The sequence below is a fragment of the Suricata suricatta genome, chromosome 5 (genome assembly GCF_006229205.1).
Source record: "Suricata suricatta isolate VVHF042 chromosome 5, meerkat_22Aug2017_6uvM2_HiC, whole genome shotgun sequence".
NCBI lineage: Eukaryota > Metazoa > Chordata > Mammalia > Carnivora > Herpestidae > Suricata > Suricata suricatta.
The window spans coordinates 71,615,175-71,632,840 of NC_043704.1; the positions used below are offsets into that span (position 1 = coordinate 71,615,175).

At 37.2% G+C, this 17,666-nt stretch overlaps 1 protein-coding gene across 1 annotated transcript in view; it reads right to left on the reverse strand.

The window, feature by feature from the left end:
* Positions 1-527: 527 nt before the first annotated feature.
* The window catches only part of RNF168 (ring finger protein 168), a 29,005-nt gene continuing 11,866 nt past the window's right edge, over positions 528-17,666 (reverse strand). Inside the window, exons 4-7 of the mRNA XM_029939534.1 lie at positions 16,332-16,511; positions 13,923-14,044; positions 6,048-6,129; positions 528-3,233 (exon numbers count right to left, since the gene is read on the reverse strand). Of these exons, the coding sequence (XP_029795394.1) occupies positions 2,298-3,233; positions 6,048-6,129; positions 13,923-14,044; positions 16,332-16,511 (1,320 nt within the window). The 3' untranslated portion in view covers positions 528-2,297. The remainder of the gene's footprint in view (positions 3,234-6,047; positions 6,130-13,922; positions 14,045-16,331; positions 16,512-17,666) is intronic.

Genomic DNA, 17,666 nt, shown 5'->3' on the forward strand with positions numbered 1-17,666 from the left:
CTAAGCTCAGAAGTGGAATTTTAAATTTTCTATTGATACCCAGCAACAGATAAGACTGCCTATTTCCATAATTTGAAGGGTAGAAAAATAAAATTGTATGAACATTAATGTAAGTGATGTTATGCATTTCACATATTAAAGAGCCATTTGTATTTTCTTTCCTGGGAACTATGTTTCTTGGGAGTATTTCTAATTTCCCTTTTGAGTTATTAGTCACTTTCATGATGTATTGGCAGACTCTTCATACAAAGGAAAATGACCCCTTTGTGATGAACTGCATCTACTTCTTCCCCAGTTTGCCATGTTTTCCAATTTTTCATTACGGTAATAGTTTTAGTTATGCAAAACTTTTCATTTTTATGTAGTTAATTTTCACTTTTTAATTGTGGTAAAATACATATGATAGTCTATTTCAATTTTTATTATTTTAATTTTCAGATTCTTCACCTCTGCGGTCCTACTGTTCCCTGAGAATTTAATCACTCTCATGTCCCTTTCACAAAAAGGAGAGAAGTAGCAATACACTCTAACGACTGATGCAAAACATTTATTAGTTCTAACAAAAAGGCAGACTATCCAAAAAACTAATAAATTAAAATTTACCTTAAGGTCAGGAAGACTTCGTCACAGACAAATACGTGGTTAAATGTGTACGTCCTGAAGATGTCACACTATTTCCCTTCTTGGTCATGGACTATTCCCAGAAAATTTAATTACATAATTTTTAAGAAGCCCCAAGAGTTATCTACCCTAAAATGTAAAGTGAAATTGCTCTTAGAAAAGTAGTGGCTTGATGAAAACAGATTTTAGTCTATTTTAGAGAAATTTGGTTAGCTTCTGACTACATTTCAGCACAATCATTACTCAGAGGGAAACCATTCTTTTTTTGAGAAAGGGGAAACTAAATTTCAAACTAGCATCAGAATTCTACCCATAATTACCCAATCAATACTGAAGTAGATGCTACCAAGTATGCAAAGAATAACAGAATTTCATATTAAAAAATTTGGAGGGAAAAATAATAAGGGTATAAAAATACTGACAAATTTAAGCTAAAATTAGCTCTAGGACATTTTATTATACTTTTATTTTAAAGGATAGACAACTAGAGACCAGCAGAAATGCTGTTTAAACTGTTATTTGCTTAAAGTTGTTCATACTAATGAACAAGCAATCACGTCTCTAAGTTAAATTTAACAAAATGAAATCACTGCCTTCTGATTTAACTTTCAGGGGCAAGATGGCAAAAACTCAAGCATGATTTTCTTTTTCTGTCCATACACACAAATGAAAGTCAGTATCAATACAAATGATAGTATCAGTAGATAAACACATGGTTATGTCTCAGGTCCCATAATAGGAGATATTATGATAGTTAACTCTCCTACAATAAATTCCCATTTTTTCCCACTGGAGTAGCAGAATGATAGAAATGTGACTTCCCCAAATTTCAGGCAATATAGCAACTGATTTTGATTTTGACACCAAATCCTAGGGTGTGAAAAGCCTAAACCCAAATATTTTCCATGTCACTTAGCAAAGAAAGGAGGGGGAATCCTCTGCCAAACCTCACCTGCTACTCCATCCTGAACCCCGCTTCTAATTATTCACTCAGCTCCAGGGTTTCCAAATTGTCAGTCCACCCCACTGAGCCTCACCCCAACTCTTAACTCTTTTGAAACAAGAATCCAACTTCCTTTGTCAACTAATTCCTAATTTTCCAGAAAACTCTTATTTTTCTGATTTCACATTGATCATAAACCATCTTAAATTGAAGAAAATGCTATAATGTTTAAAATAATTAAAATGGAGATGAAAGCTAGATTACATTAGTGTTATGGAAGATGCATGTCATGTGCTCTGCAAATAAATAGGAAAGTAGTAAGAAAACTCACCCTGCCTGGATTCCTGACTACTCGGTATAGTATAATCTTACTTTGATTACCAGTTAGGACAAAAAGGGAAGGAGGCAAAGGCCATAAAACATGCATTTTTTGGAAAGAGAATGGCACTTGAAGATTTCTTGGGAGTTCGCCAAGGCATTTTTATATCCATAAGGACTGTCCAATAGTACATCAGTTATTAGAAAAGGAAAGGATTGGGACTCCTGCTTACCATGGAGTATGGCAGAAACACAGTTATATATTTCTCCCTGGTAATCACTAGTCCTTTAATTAAGGACAATGAGCATGACCACAGAGCAGAATTAATGAAAAAAACTTATAAAGATTCTGATAGAAAAGAGAGCTTCACAATCCAGCTTTACTAGATTATGAAACACTCCCTTTCCCGTCGCATTACTTTGTATACCTATGAAACATCTGAAAAATACTTTTCTGTGACTTAGCAGGCCTTAGGGAACAAGCACTTTTAGACACATTACAATTATCTCTAGGAGAATTTGGCATCTTTCTCCCATTAACATTGACTGAATGTTTCAACTGGATCTTAAAAGATGGCTGCCAGTTTTCATTTTTTGAGCCTCTCCGAGATTTTGAACGCTCTGTATCAGTCTGTCTTTTGACGTTCCTGTCTTTGGAATTCTTCCTCTGTCCATTGAGCAGCTTGTCTGGTGGTGAAGACGTAGGGCGTAAGTGATACCCATCTGGGGATCCTTTTTGCCGGTTTGGCTTCATTTGTTCCTTATCTACTTCTTTCTGAAGCTGTACTGCTAACAACCTGTCTTGTTCTTCCTGTTTATGTCTCTCAAAAAGTAAACGTTCCAAATCTATCAGTTTTTGGGTAAAGTTGATTTCTGTTTCCTCTTGGTCTGAGGAAGCTCTGGGGAACATTTTCCTCCTTTTTGCAGAAATGCATGGATCCATGACTGCTTCGAACGAAGACTCCTGGTTTTTTCTTTTGGAAGTATCTTCATTCATCAGGAGGCAAGACTCTTCATTTTCTGTCTCAACTGTGTTATTTTCAATTATCTGTGTCATACCTGATACAGTGCATGTGCTCTCTGTTTCTCCAGAGCTGAGAACTCTGGCTTCTGGTCCCTCATGATTTAGGACACATAACTCTTTATCATGATTGCTTGGTTTCATTTTGACTTTTGCTTCAAGGCACCACTCTCTACCACTGGCATATAACTTTGGCATAGGTGACTCTACTGAAGACTTTGCACCTTGTTCTTGAGTGTCCATGCATATTTGTGGAGATAGTGTTGGCATATCTTCTTCAATTTCTGTATCTTGTCTTGTAGGGCTATTTACAATAGTACCATCAGTTTCCTATAGAAAACAAAAAGGACTGAGTGAACCAGGGGAAAACATCAAGTCACAATACAGAAGTCTAATTATACCGATACTCTAGCTGAATTATAACTATAAGATAGATAGCATTAGGAGTGCCTGGGTGGCTCAGTCAGTTGAGTGTCCAATTCTTGATTTCAGCTTAAGTTATGATTCCAGGGTTGTGGGACTGAGCCCCATGTCAGGATCTCTGAGCATGGAGCCTGTTTAAGATTTTCTTGGGGTGCCTGGGTGGCTCAGTCGGTTAAGCGGCTGACTTGGCTCAGGTCATGATCTCATGGTGAGTGGGTTTGAGCCCTGCGGTGGGCTCTGTGCTGACAGCTCAGAGCCTGGAGCCTGCTTCGATTCTGCTTCGGATTCTGTGTCTCCCTCTCTGCCCTGCCCTGGCTCGTGCTGTGTCTCTCTGTCTCCCAAAAAGAGATAAACAGGGGCGCCTGGGTGGCTCAGACAGTTAAGCATCCTGCTTCGGCTCAGGTCATGATCTCACGGTTTGTGGGTTCGAGACCCGCGTTGGACTCCGTGCTGACAGCTAGCTCAAAGTCTGAAGCCTGCTTCAGATTCTGTGTCTCCCTCTCTCTCTGACCCTCCCCTGCTTGCGCTGTCTCTGTCTCTCAAAAATAAATTAAAAAACTTTAAAAAAAATTTTTAGAAAAAAAATGATTTTCTTGGGGCACCTGGGTGGCTCAGTCAGTTAAGCGCCTGACTCTAATTTCACTCAGATCATGATCTCATGGTTCCTGGGTTCAAGCCCCTCCCCTACTCACTCTGTATCAAAATAAACTTAAAAAAAAGAAAAACATTCTCTCCTTCTCTCTCTGCCTGTACCCTCTCAAAAAAAAAAAAAACAAACCAGCATTACTATCAATAACATATATTAATTCTTAATAGTATTTGTATTCTGGGGGTGCCTGGGTGGCTCAGTCGGTTAAATGTCCAACTATGACTTTGCCTCAGGTCATGATCTCACAGTTTCTGAGACTGAGCCTGCATCTGGCTCTGCACTGACAACACTGGGCCTGCTGGGCATTCTCTCTCTCCCTATCTGCTTTTTCCCTGCTTATGTGCGTGAGTTCTTTCTCTTAAAATAATTAAAAACTGGGCGCCTGGGTGGGTCAGTCGGTTAGGCCTCCGACTCAGGCTCAGGTCAGATCTCACGTTCGTGGGTTCGAGCCCCGCGTCAAGCTCTGTGCTGACAGCTAGCTCAGAGCCTGGAGCCTGCTTCTGGTTCTGTTTCTCCTTCTCTCTCTGCCCCTCCCCTTCTCATGCTCTGTCTCTCTCTGTATTAAAAATAAATAAAACATTAAAAAATATATACATATAAAAAAATAATTAAAAACTTAAAAAAATCTTTTAAATAGTATTTTTATTCTGTGTCCTAATTTAGATGAAGGCATTTCATTTTCACTCCCATGAACACCTACAGATTAAAATGCACAAACTGGGTTCTATACATGGCCAATCAATCGGCACCAGGACCTGACACCTCCTTCACCTTACAAACTTCCTCCAGCCTAGACGTTTTTAGCCCCTTTCTGTGCCATGGACTCTCTACCTTTCAGCATTTTGGTAGAGCTTACAGACATCTACTGAATATTTTTCAATATAAAAATAATAAACACATAGGATTACCAAGGGAACAATCTATATTGCAACACAATTATTAAAAATGTTTTAACTTCTGATGTAATATTGTGTCCCCATTAATACATTAAATAATAAGATCTAGTGGCAAGCCTAATAACTTGTAATTCTGAAGTAGGAATGAATAACAATGATATTTCAAGAGACCTGCCACAGATGTAACATGATAAAAACCTGTGCTTTCCACTGATGATCAAAGGTACAGCTATTCTGGTTTGCAGTCCACATTCATAATTAAAGGAATGACAGGTTATGTCAAAGTAAAGATAAACCTTTTCTTCCATTGAGGTTCCTATGTACCCCCTGGATTCTAACTATAGACCTCATTAGGTTAAGAAACTGCTTTTGCCAGTATATTTCTTTTCACTTACAGGTCTTAGGTAAGTAAAGACCTGGGATTAGTTTTGACATTAGATCTTTTTTTTATCTACTTTGCTTTGCATTGATCATTCCTTATGAACCAAAGTGGTTGGACTAGACAAGTTCCAGGTTGTTTACCTAGTTTTGCTGTGAATATGAACACCAAGGTAGTAAAAATATCCCCACCCTGCAATGCCTCTTCCAGCCTCAGTTCCATTATGAGCCAGATCATGTGGACCTAAATCCTCCCTCTGTCATCTCTACTTAAGGGACTCTGCGCAAGTCTCATTTCTCTGTGTGCCTTGGTTTTCTTAACTGTAAAATGGGCACAAGAATGAATATCTACCTTATAGAGCTGGTACTCATGATAGAGATTGAAGAAAATAATACATACATTATCTGGCACACTGGAAATGCCAATTAAATAATAGGTGAGCTTAAAAAATTCTAGGAACCTCTTAATAAAGTGTTAATAAAAACTTCTCTGTAGGAAATCAGCTGTGGTGAAAGCTCATTTTTTTTTCTTGGTTCTATTTTCCTAGAAACCTGATAAACATGAAATGTCACCTGTGTTACTAGGTCACATAGCTTATGGTATAAAGTAGCTTATTGGTGAACTGCATCTTTCAAGAAGTTGGCTGACTCCCAGTATAGGTAAGCCTAAGATGACTAAGAAAGGGGGGGTTCCATATACAACAGTGAATACAAAAAAAAGTGTGGTAACTACAAGTATTAGCAATCTATAGCATTAGTAAACTTGCCAAATTAAGAACATCCTTAGTATCCACATACCTTGGACATGGAGTTTTTCCTGCTTTCTTGTACAACTTCAGACTGCGATGCTGACCCAAATTGAGATTTAGGTGACAAATATCTTAACACAAACAAACAAGCAAACAAAGTTTACCAAAGTTTGAAGCTTTGACAGACAAGTGGTATGTAAACAACATAATATGTCACATAGCATTTATGAGAAGGTTGTCTGTTTACTGCTTAGCTGATTTATCAGAAAGAGTCTAGTCCATCTCCTATCTCAGGTATTTTGGCCTCACTCTAGAGAAAAACTTAAAAGGCTGAGGATTGATATTTTAGTGAAAAACAGCAGAAAAGGAAGTAAAATCTAAACATTTCTTAATTCTCAAAAGAAATTCAAAAGGTAGACAGGATCAAAACAACTCAAGACTATACAGTCTTCCTAAAAGTAATGGAAATGAAATTTTAAATCGGGAGAAAGGCTATATTAGTTTCTTTTTAATGCCAGAAATTCTGACTGTTACTACATTAAAAAACTTTTTTTCGTAATGTTTACTTATTTGAGAGACAGAGAGAGAGAATGTGAGCAGGGGATGGGCAGAGAGAGAGGGAAGACACAGAATCTGAAGCAGACTCCAGGCTCTGAGATGTCAGCACAGAGCTTGATGCAGGGCTTGAATTTGTGAACCGCGAGATCATGAGCTGAAGTCAGCCACCCAGGTACCCGTTTACTACATTTTTAATCGTTCCTACTGAGAAAGTATCCATGATTACATTATTTACTATTCTGAAATAAAGATTTGTTAGATACACATTTTATATAAACTATACCTATAAAAATACAGATCAATTTATCCATTTAAGAGCATATCTCTAAATTTCTAAGCATAATTAATAGGCTGTTTGCCACTGAGAACATGAAGTTTGTAATATGATGAAAAATGCTATATAAGAAAAGGGCTTAAAAGGACAGGTTATGAGATAGTTAAGCATATTTTTAAAACTGGAAAAAATCCAAATACATATACAACCAGGCTTAAAATCTCCTAAATGTTGGCTGTCTTCAAGCAATGGTAACATTGCATAATTCTCGAAGGGCAGCTAGCTATTGTTTTTACAGTTAAAGAAAACAATGGGGAAATGTCCGATTGCTAATAGTATGTAAAACCATGAGTTCCATGGTGTCCAAAACACCATGAGTAGTATGTGAAACAATAAAATAAAATCTAGTCAAAGATCTCATAAAGAACAAATATCCCTTATAGATAAACTAGAATATCTAGATCACATATTTAGTTGAATCATTCTAAATACTTACTCTTCAAACTTGTAAGAACAAGAACTATCTTTTCAACTGATAAGAGAAAACAGGAGCCCAGTTGAGCCTCATTTTAATTTTGCTTCTCAAAGCTGAGAAACTCTTCTGCCAATGTTGGATATTAGTTACCAAAATAGATTTATTACAGAATAATCTTCTTTTTTTTGAAATCCATAAGCAGAGAACAAAATGTGACCAGATACTTATTCAACATAATCAGGGAAGATTTATGAGCTTGTCCTGAATATTCCTTATAATAACCAGGTAATGTATGAATATGTGCTCATTCTAAGAAAGTAAATAGAGGGGCACCTGGGTGGCTCAGTCAGTTGAGCATCCCACTTCAGCTCAGGTCATGACCTCATAGTTCATGAATTCAAGTCCCACCTCGGGCTCACTGCTGTCAGTGCAGAGCCTGCTTCAGATGCTCTGTCCCCTCCCCTGTTGCTCCTCCACTCTCTCTCTCAAAAATAAAAAATAAACATTAAAGATCTAAGAGAATATATGTGTATCTAATTCATAAAAAACAAATAGTTTATTAGAGAATAGTTACAAATATATGGAAGAATTAAAAGAATCACAATAAATTGTGGTTCAGGGAGAGGGATACTGAGGGAAAGAGCACCAGTGAACCTTTTGGAAATATTTTGTAGCTAAATCTGGAGGGTAGTTTATCCATATGTAAAAATTCACCAAACGTACACTTAAGATTAGTGTACTTTAATGTATGTCTTCTTTGTCCACCATCTCAGAGTGTTTCTTACCTCTTGCTTTTAAAAATAGTTTTACCACACATTTGTATCCCTAAACAGGTACTCCCTAGTACTGCATGATTTTGAACTTTACACCTATGGAATCGTACTACATGTATTCAATTTTCTTCTTCACCCATTTTCCTGACTCATGCCTGTTGTCCTCAGCTAGATTCATTTTGACTGTTGGGACAGTATTCAATTCTACTTTTGGACATCTGGGTGCTTCTGCTTTTTGCTGTTACAAATAGTACTGCTGGGAACATTCCTGTACATGTCTTCTAGGGTTTCTTTATATATATGTATGTATACATACATACACACACACACACACACACACACACACACACATATGTATACATACATATACACATACATATTTTAAGTTCACTTATTTTGAGAGAGAGAGAGAATGGGAGGGGGGACAGAGAGAGAGGGGAACAGGGGGTCTGAAGCTGACTCTGTGCTGACAGCACAGAGCCGATGTGGGGCTAAAACTCACTAATTTTAAGATCGTGACATGAGCATCAAGTTGGGATGCTTAACTAACTGAACCACCCGGGTGCCCCTCTTCTGGGGTTTCTTTAGTGTCTGTACTCCAGAGTCCTAGAGTATCAACCTTTTACATTCCCACTAAACATGTAACTGCTCCTTATCATCTACAGCACTTTATACTGCCAGATAGCTTAGTTTTTCCAATAGGATGGGTATGAAATGCTACCTCACTAGGACTTTAATTTGTGTTTCCTTCTCATATATATACTAACTTTCAGGGTTTCATTTTCTATAAAGTCAAAAATTTTTGCCTCTTTTTCTACTGATCTTTTTCTTCCTCATATGTAGATATTTCTTTAACAGCACTCAAATCTTCTTTCAGTTAAATACATTAAAATATCTTCTTAAAAGACAGAAGATTATCATTTTATTCTCTAAAGGTATTTTGATAAAGGCATTCTTAATCTTATAATCTAATTATGTTTTACTCTTTCCCCAAAGATACTCTCCTTATCTTCTTAAAGATTTGATGTCCTTTTAAGAGACCTTTAATTCACCTTAGTTTCTATATATATTATGAGTAGAGTTACAAGCTCATTTTTCCCTTGTATAATCAATTGTCCCTGTGGCATTTATTGAAAAATTCATCCTTTACCCACTGTATTAGTTACCCCAAAACTTAATGGCTTAAAACAACAAACCTTATCAAACAGTTTCTGAGGGTCAGAAATCCAAGAGCAGCTTCGCTGAGTGGTTTGAGCTCAGGATCTCTCACTAGTGTCTAGTGAAGATGTCAGTCATCTGAAGGCCTGACTGGGGCTTAGAGGATTCCCCTTCCAAGAAGGCTCACTCACAAAGGCTACGCTGGATGTCCCATTTTGTTATTGGCTGTTGGCAGCCGGCCTCAGTTCCTTACCAGGCGGGCCTCTCCATAGAGCTGTTCACCACAGGGCAGTTAGACTTCCCAGAGCAGGTAATCCAAAAAAGAGAAAAGGCACAGTGCCTTTCAGGATTTAGTCTCGTAATATACAATGTCCCCTCGAGTAATTCTATTTGTATACTTAAGTCCAGCCCACATTCAAGGGAAAGGGAATTGGGCTCTGTCTTTTTAAGGGATGAATATCAAAGAATTTGTGGACATATTTTAAAAACACCAAAGACATCATGAAGGCACCATAAAATTGTTGTATTTCTACACTAAGTCTATTACACTGGCTTAAGCATTTTGTTTATTTATTCTTGTGCAAATATCATATTTACTTATACATTTAAAGCATCCAACTCTCCACCACTCATTTTATTTCTCTTTGGTGGTATCTGAAAGTCTTTCCTCTTCTATATCAACTTTTAGAGTCAGATGGTTGACCAACTGAGCCCCAAACTCTCATTAATTTTAAAAATTTATCTCTGAATTCTTGGATTTTCAATGAATTTTCTATATTCCACCTCTAATAAAAATGGCTTTTTATTTTTAATCCACAATGGTAATTTACTTTTTTTTTTTAATGTTTACTTAAGAGAGAGAGAGAGAAGCGCCTGGGTAGCTCAGTTGGTTAAGCATCCGACTTCAGCTCAGGTCATGATCTTGCGGTTCGTGGGTTCGAGCCCCACATCGGGCTCTGTGCTGACAGCTCAGAGCATGGAGCCTGCTTCAGAGTGTGTGTCTCCCTTTTCTCTGCTCCTCCCCAGCTCATGCATGCTGTCTCTCTCTGTCTTTCAAAAAGAAATAAAAAACATAAAAAGAAATTAAAAAGAAAAAGAAAAAAGAGAGAACACAAGCAGGAGCAGAGATGGAGCAGAGAGGAGACAGAGGATCTGAAGCAGGCTTTGTGAGGGCAACAGAGAGCCTGACAGGGCTTGAACTCACAAACTGTGAGATCATATCTGAGTCGAAGTCAGATACTCAACCAACTGAGCTACCCAAGCACCCCTAATTAACAATGGCTTCTTTTCCAAGCTCTTATCTTTTGTTTCCTTTATTTGTCTCACTGTGAAGACTGAAATTTCCGGTAAAACACTGAATAGAAGTGGTAAACAGCAAGCCATCCTTGTGCCTTGCTGATCTTAATGGGAATGATTTCAATTTTCTACCATGAGGTATGATATCTGATATAAATTTTCTAGCAGGTATCCTTTAACGACTTAAGTTTCTTCCTATTCCTACTTCATTAAGAATTATCTGGGGCGCCTGCGTGGCTCAATTGGTTAAGCATCTGACTTCGGCTCAGGTAATGATCTCAGTACATGGATTCGAGCCCCGCGTCAGCCTCTGTGCTGAGGGCTCAGAGCCTGAAGCCTGCTTCAGAGTCTGTGTCTCCCTTTCTGGCTGCCCTTCCCTCGCTCACTCTCTGTCTCTCAAAATAAAGACATAAACATTTTTAATAAAAAAATTATCATTCTCCCTCTCTCTAAATGAATAAACATTAAAAAAATTATCATTCCCATGCTTTTCATATTTAAAGTTAATCGCTTAACATTAATTCATTTTCTTTTCCTTGGTATTAAATATGTTTAATATCTTCAATAATTCTATTACTTTCACAAAAGGGCATTACAGTTCTTCACTTTATTGCAAATGCATCTTTGCAAAAAAGCCAACCTTAATGTTGAAGCTATATTACAAAATTTTAATTACTGGCAGTATACCACAAAGCAAAATGAAGAATATCTTATTTAAATTAAAAAAAGGATAATATTTCACTGGGGAGTATATCCAAAACATTTTTTTCTCTCTATATATCTACATCCAATGGTGATATCTTATAGGCTAATTTAAAGACAAATGCAAATTTTAAAAAGGTAAACGAGAGCCATGTTTTGCTCAGGAATACTATTGTATACATACCATATAGGTTGTTTTTACAGCAAACACTAGTTTGCCAAATTTCAATGACAAAACATTAAGTCGTGAATTTGGTAGTGTCCACCTAGTTGTTTCTTGCAGCCCTGCACACTTTAGGAATGGGGTTTCCTGGTTGCCATGGTGCTGCCAGCGGCCACCTATGAAGGTGGTCCTCACTCACACCCATTCATTCATGTTCTGATATTAAGCTGGCAATGTAGTCCTGGAATTGTCATTTTAAATATATTTTAAGTCTTTCTTCTCTTTTTCTGATATGGCATTTAAAGTTTTCTAAATACCACTTTAGCTACCTCCCAAAAGTTTTGATGTATATAATACTTTCAGTTCTATTATTTCTACCAAGATTTATTCTTTATTTTCAAGTAGGCTTCATGCTTTGTGCACTGCCCAACACAGGGCTTGAACTCACAACCCTGAGACCAAGACTTGGATACATAATCGACCAAGCCAAGATTTATTCTTTAACCAAAATGGGTTACTTAGCAGCTTTCCTTAGTTTTCAAACACTTGTGTAGCCTTTTTTTTGCTAATCATTTGAAATCTAAGATGAAATCCATGTAACAAAATTATTTTTTTCTTTAAAAAAGTTTTTGTAAGGTTCATTTATTTTGGAGGGGGAAGGAGAGAGAGAGAGAGAGAGTGCACGAGCATGGGGAAGGGCAGAGAGAGAGATGGAGACACAGAATCTGAGGCTGGCTCCAGGCTCTGAGCTGTCAGCACAGAGCTCAATGTGGAGCTTGAACCCACAGACTGCGAGATCATGACCTAAGCCAAAGTTGGATACTCAACTGACTGAGCCACTCAGGTGCTCCTAAAACCAACCGTTTTAAAAGTATATAATTCAGTGGCATTTTAGTATGTTCACAAAATTATACGACCATCGCCTCTATTTAATCCCAAAACATTTTCATCATCCTAAAGAAAACCATGTATGTGCTAAGCAGTAACTCCCCATTCCCACCTTTCCCCAGCCCCTGGCATCTACTAACGTGCTTCCTGTCTCTATAGATTTACCTGCTCTAGCTATTTCATATAAATAACATGGTGTTAACAGATAGCCCTGTTTGTCTGGCTTCTTTAATTTAGCATGTTTCTGAGATTCATTCATGTTAACAGCATGCAGTACGTCACCCCTTTTTAGGGCTGAATAATATTCTGTCGCATGGATTATCCCACATTTTGTTTATCCATGCATTCCTCAATGGACATTTGTGTTGTCTCCATCCTTTGGTTGTTTGAAGTACTGACACAAACATTTGTGTATAAGTATTTGTTTAAATTCCCATTTTCAATTCTTCTGAGTGCTTGGGTAGGAGAGGAATTGCTGAGTCATATAGTAATTCTGTTTAATTTTCTGAGGAACTGCCAAATCACACCATTTTATATTCCCACCAGTAATGTACAAAATTCCAATTTCTCCAATCCTTGCCAAAACTTGTTGTTTTCTTTTGGATTACAGACATTCTACTGGATGTGAAATGGTATCTCATTGTGGTTTGATTTGCATGACATGATATTGGGCCTCTTTTCATGTGCTTATTGGCTATATGCACATCATTGGAGAAATGTCCATTTCATGTCTTTTGCTCATTTTGAAATTGGAATGTTTGTCTTTTGTTAAATTATATAACAGTTCTTTATATATTCCAGGTAAACTTGGGTGGCTCAGTGAGTTAAGTGTCTGACTTCAGCTCAGTTCATGATCTCATAGTCTGTTGAGTTCAAACCCTGTGTCAGGCTCTGTGCTGACAGCTCAGAGCCTGGAGCCTGCTTCAGATTCTGTGTCTCCCTCTCTCTCTGGCCCTTCCCTGCTCACTCTCTGTCTCTCTCTCTGCCTCAAAAAAATACTAAACAAAATGAAACAAAGAGTTGCTTGCTCTACCAACTGAGCCAGCCAGGTGCCCCTATTTTTAATGTATAGATTGTAGTTCTTAAACTCTTCCAATTGTTAATTACTATGTGAAAGCTTATATCCTCATAAAATCATAAACTCTACTTGCTGCTGGAGGGGCATTGTGGGGAGATTAAATCACTCTAATACTGATTACCTGTCTCATACATTTTGTATAGTAGAGAAGAAATATAATGTACAGACTAGGGAAAAGAGGATGGGGGAATGACCTAGATGCCCAGTTATAACCTTCTTCAGTGAGGATAACCTTATGAGACCAGCCTTCCTCATCTGAATCTAAACCAGGAGAAAAAGGAATCCCAACTGGTTAATTTTGAGAAAATAGGAACATGAAAATCCTGAGGAATCAAGATAAAAAAAGACTTCATATCTCTCTTCATGCTAGCCAGGTGTCTAAGCTATGTGAGTAGCACCCTTATTTTCACTTTATATCAATCTCAGACCATTTCAGACCATTTAGAGAGTTTTCACACAGAATTCATGGACCAAATTTTATCAGTGGTCTATATGAACAAAAACACCAGCATACAGTAAGTGATCAATAAATAGCTGATAAGTAGTCATGTTTACTTACTTCTGAATATCTCCAGTGTTTACTTGTTTGTTCTTACTTTTCTTTTGAGACTTGGTGGTGACTGTATCAGATTTTATGGAATTCAAAGGAGAAGCCAAGACATTTCCGTCACAGAAATTGTTCTTCAACAAGAGAAAAAGGAAAACAGACATTATTTTATAAAATTATAAAATTATAATAAAAAAGCTATTATTTTGACTAATTCAGACTCCACAACAGAAATTTTCAGGATTATGCTCACATTTAAATTCTACACATCCTTTGAATAATAGTGACCATGCAAAAACTAGTATAAATAAGATTCAATCCATCCAAGTTGGTCTACATTAATTGCATTTTTATTCTACATTAAGAGCACAGAGGGCATGATGTTACTAATATTCATTTTTCTAATGAACGGCCTCATATAATTATAATCACCTTAATCTATAGGGAAAAGTTGTGGATATGTCTGGAATAAAAGTTAATTATGTAAAGATAATTTAATTGGAGGATTTAAGAATATACCAATATCATAAATATTTACTTGCTGTTACCAGTCTCATAAGTTTCTTACTACACTACTAGAAAAATTAATAAAATTGGTGGTGGTAGATATTTGGGTTTGGACCCCCAAACTCTCTTAAGTAAATCCAAGAATTTTTTTTAAAATTTTTTAAATGTTTATTTATTTTTGAGATGGAGAGACAGAGCATGAGGGAGGGAGGGGCAGAAAGAGAAAGAGGGAGACAGAACCCAAAGCAGGCTCCAGGCCCTGAGCTATCAGCCCAGAGCCTGACGGGAGACTAAAACTCACAAACAGTAAGATCGTAACCTGAGCCAAAGTCAGATGCTTAACCTACTGAGCCACCCAGGCACTCCAAGAATTCTAAAATATCAATAGTTCTACTCTTATAATCCCTGTTCATAACAAGAAGGATCAGAATAAGATTCCTAAAAGATAGGTAAAAATAACACAAAATTCTCCTCTTTGATGCATTTTCTTACCTATCTCATCTGTTATTCTACTTGTGGATCTTTTATTTAATTTCCTAATTATGTACCTTTTCAGAACTATTCTACTAAAATTTTAAAAGAAGAAATATATTAAAAAGGGTATATACTCTAAAACTGGATACATCTGGGTGGCTGAGTTGGGTAAGTGTCTGACTTTGGCCAAGTTCGAGCCCCGTTTCAGGCTGTTGCTGTCAGAGCAGAGCCTGCTTCAGATCCTCTGTCCCCCACCCCCCGCCCCTCCTCCACTCATGCTCTCTCTCTCAAAAATAAACATTAAAAAATAAAATAAAACTTGGGTACACTATCACGAACAGTAGGCCTCTCAAAAAAAAAAAATCCCCAATTCTGGATATACTTCATTTTGGTATTTATATTTTAGGGTATTTGTTGTTTGAAAGCAGAGGAATTGTTTTTAGAGGCTCTCAAACCGAAATGCACATTCATTCCCTAGATGCCTCGGGAATGGTATTCCCTAAATCCTATCCCCAGAGATTCTGCTTCAGTGGATTTAGAAAAGATACGGGAATTTGTATTTTAAAAAGAACCCCAAATGAATTCTGCCAGGTTCTTTCACATCACTAGGTCTCACTGCACCTCAGGTCTTACAGTAGGGTTTTATCATCCTTTCTTCCATTCATTTTTCCTGAGGCAATAATTTAACTACAGCAAGGTAATAAAATTCAGGTCTAAGGTCTATTGTATTACTTAAAGCTTTAATGTACTTCAGTTACAAAGAGTGATTTACATCCATACAATGGATTATTATGCCACTCTTAAAAAAAGAATAAGATAAGACTCTGTAGTCACATTGGGGTGCCTGGGTGGCTCAGTCCATTAAATGTCTTGACTTTTGCTCAGGTCAGATCTCATGGTTCATGAGTTCAAGCCCCACATCAGGCTCTGTACTGACAGCTCAGAGCCTACAGCCTGCTTCGGATTCTGTGTCCTACTCTCTCTCTGTCCCTCCCCCAATCACACTCTGTGTTCCTCTTTCCCAAAAATAAACAAACATTATTTTTTAAAAAAAGACAGTGTAGTGATATAAAAAAATCTTTAAGACATAACAAGTGAAAAAAGACGAGGAAAAAAACCAGTGTGCTTGATACACCTTTTTTAGGTGAATAAGGAAAAATGATAAACTGTTAACAGTGCTAACCATTGGGGAAAGAGACTGATGTAATGAAACAGGAATGAGAATATAGATATGGAAGGACAAAGAGGAACCCTTCCTATATTTTCTGAATTTACTAACATACCACGAAGTTTTAAGTATACTTCAATCAGAGCAAATACATAACAACGTGCAAAAAAATTTGTTTTAAGTAAAAGAAATATGTCAGAAACACTTCCTCAGATCTTTGAAGCCATGCAAAGCAAGGGGAATGTCCTTCCAAGTACTCTCCTAAAACTTACAATATTAAGACTTAGCTTTCTTGCCAGTTCTTCATCACTTTTCAGTTGTTCTTCCATCTCTCTTCGCCTTTTTTCTGCCTGTTGTTTTTCCTCTTCTTCTTCCTCTGCCAATAATCTCTGTATGTATGCTTCGCTAGCTTTGTTTTCTTCTTCCTCACTGGCTCGTCGCTCTGCCTCCACCTTAAAAAAAATTATTAAAGAACACTTCTATGAACTTTTGATTAAACTTGCAATATTTCTCTTTTCTTAAAAGCAATTCTTTTTTTTCTAGCTGGGGAGAGAGGCAGAGAGAGGGAGGGAGAGAGAGAATCTTGAGCAAGGTGCATGCTCAGAGCATGGCAAAAGACAGGGACAGACAGTCCATCCAAAAAAAATTATTAAAATGTCCCTTAGTCACATGAAATAATCTTTTTCATAATAAGAGATATAACAACTAAATCTACACTGTGATAGGACTTCCAGTTTTCAGTAATGATAGAGTAAAATACTGGTGGAAGATCTTCCAACAAAAACTGACTTTAAAACCTGGACATGATAAGCAACTACTGAAGGAATTGGAGAGTGAACATAACCAGACAAACTCCTCCTGGACTGAAGCCTGGAGCTAACATAATCTGACACCAGTGGAACCTGGCCCCATACTTGGGGTCACTTGATATTCTAAAAGGTTCCAGACAATTTACTGGGAAAAAGATGCCTGTTACAATACATGGGAGTAGAATACAGAATATTTGTAGTAGAAAAAAAATGAATCTCAACCCCATCTCATGTTGTACTCAAAAACTAATTGGATGGATTATACATCTAAACACAAGAACTAAAACAAATTCCATAAGAAACCTTTGTGACCTTGAGCTAAGCAAAGTTACCAAACTGTATACCTAAAATTAATAAATTTTCCTACATTGAAGTTTACTATAGAAAAATTCCACCTCAACAAAACTTTTTTTTAAGAAAAACTATGCCAATGCCATTCTCACACATCAGATTACCAAAAATTCAAAAGTCTGACATTATGCTATTTAAAAAAAAGTTTTTTAATGCTTATTTTTGAGAGACTGAGGGACAGAGAGACAGAGAGAGAGAAGCAGGAAAAGGGGGGCGGGGGGGAGGAGACATAGAATCCAAAGCAGGCTCTAGACTCTGAGTTGTCAACACAGAGCCTGATGTGGGATTCAAACTCACAAATTGTGAGATCATGACCTGAGCCGAAGAAAGCCTGATAATACTCTGTTGGCAAGGGTATTTTGAAACAGGTGCTCTCATTGGGAATGCAAAATGGCACCCCAAACAAGGAGAATTTGACAGTTCTAACAAATCTATATATCATTTACC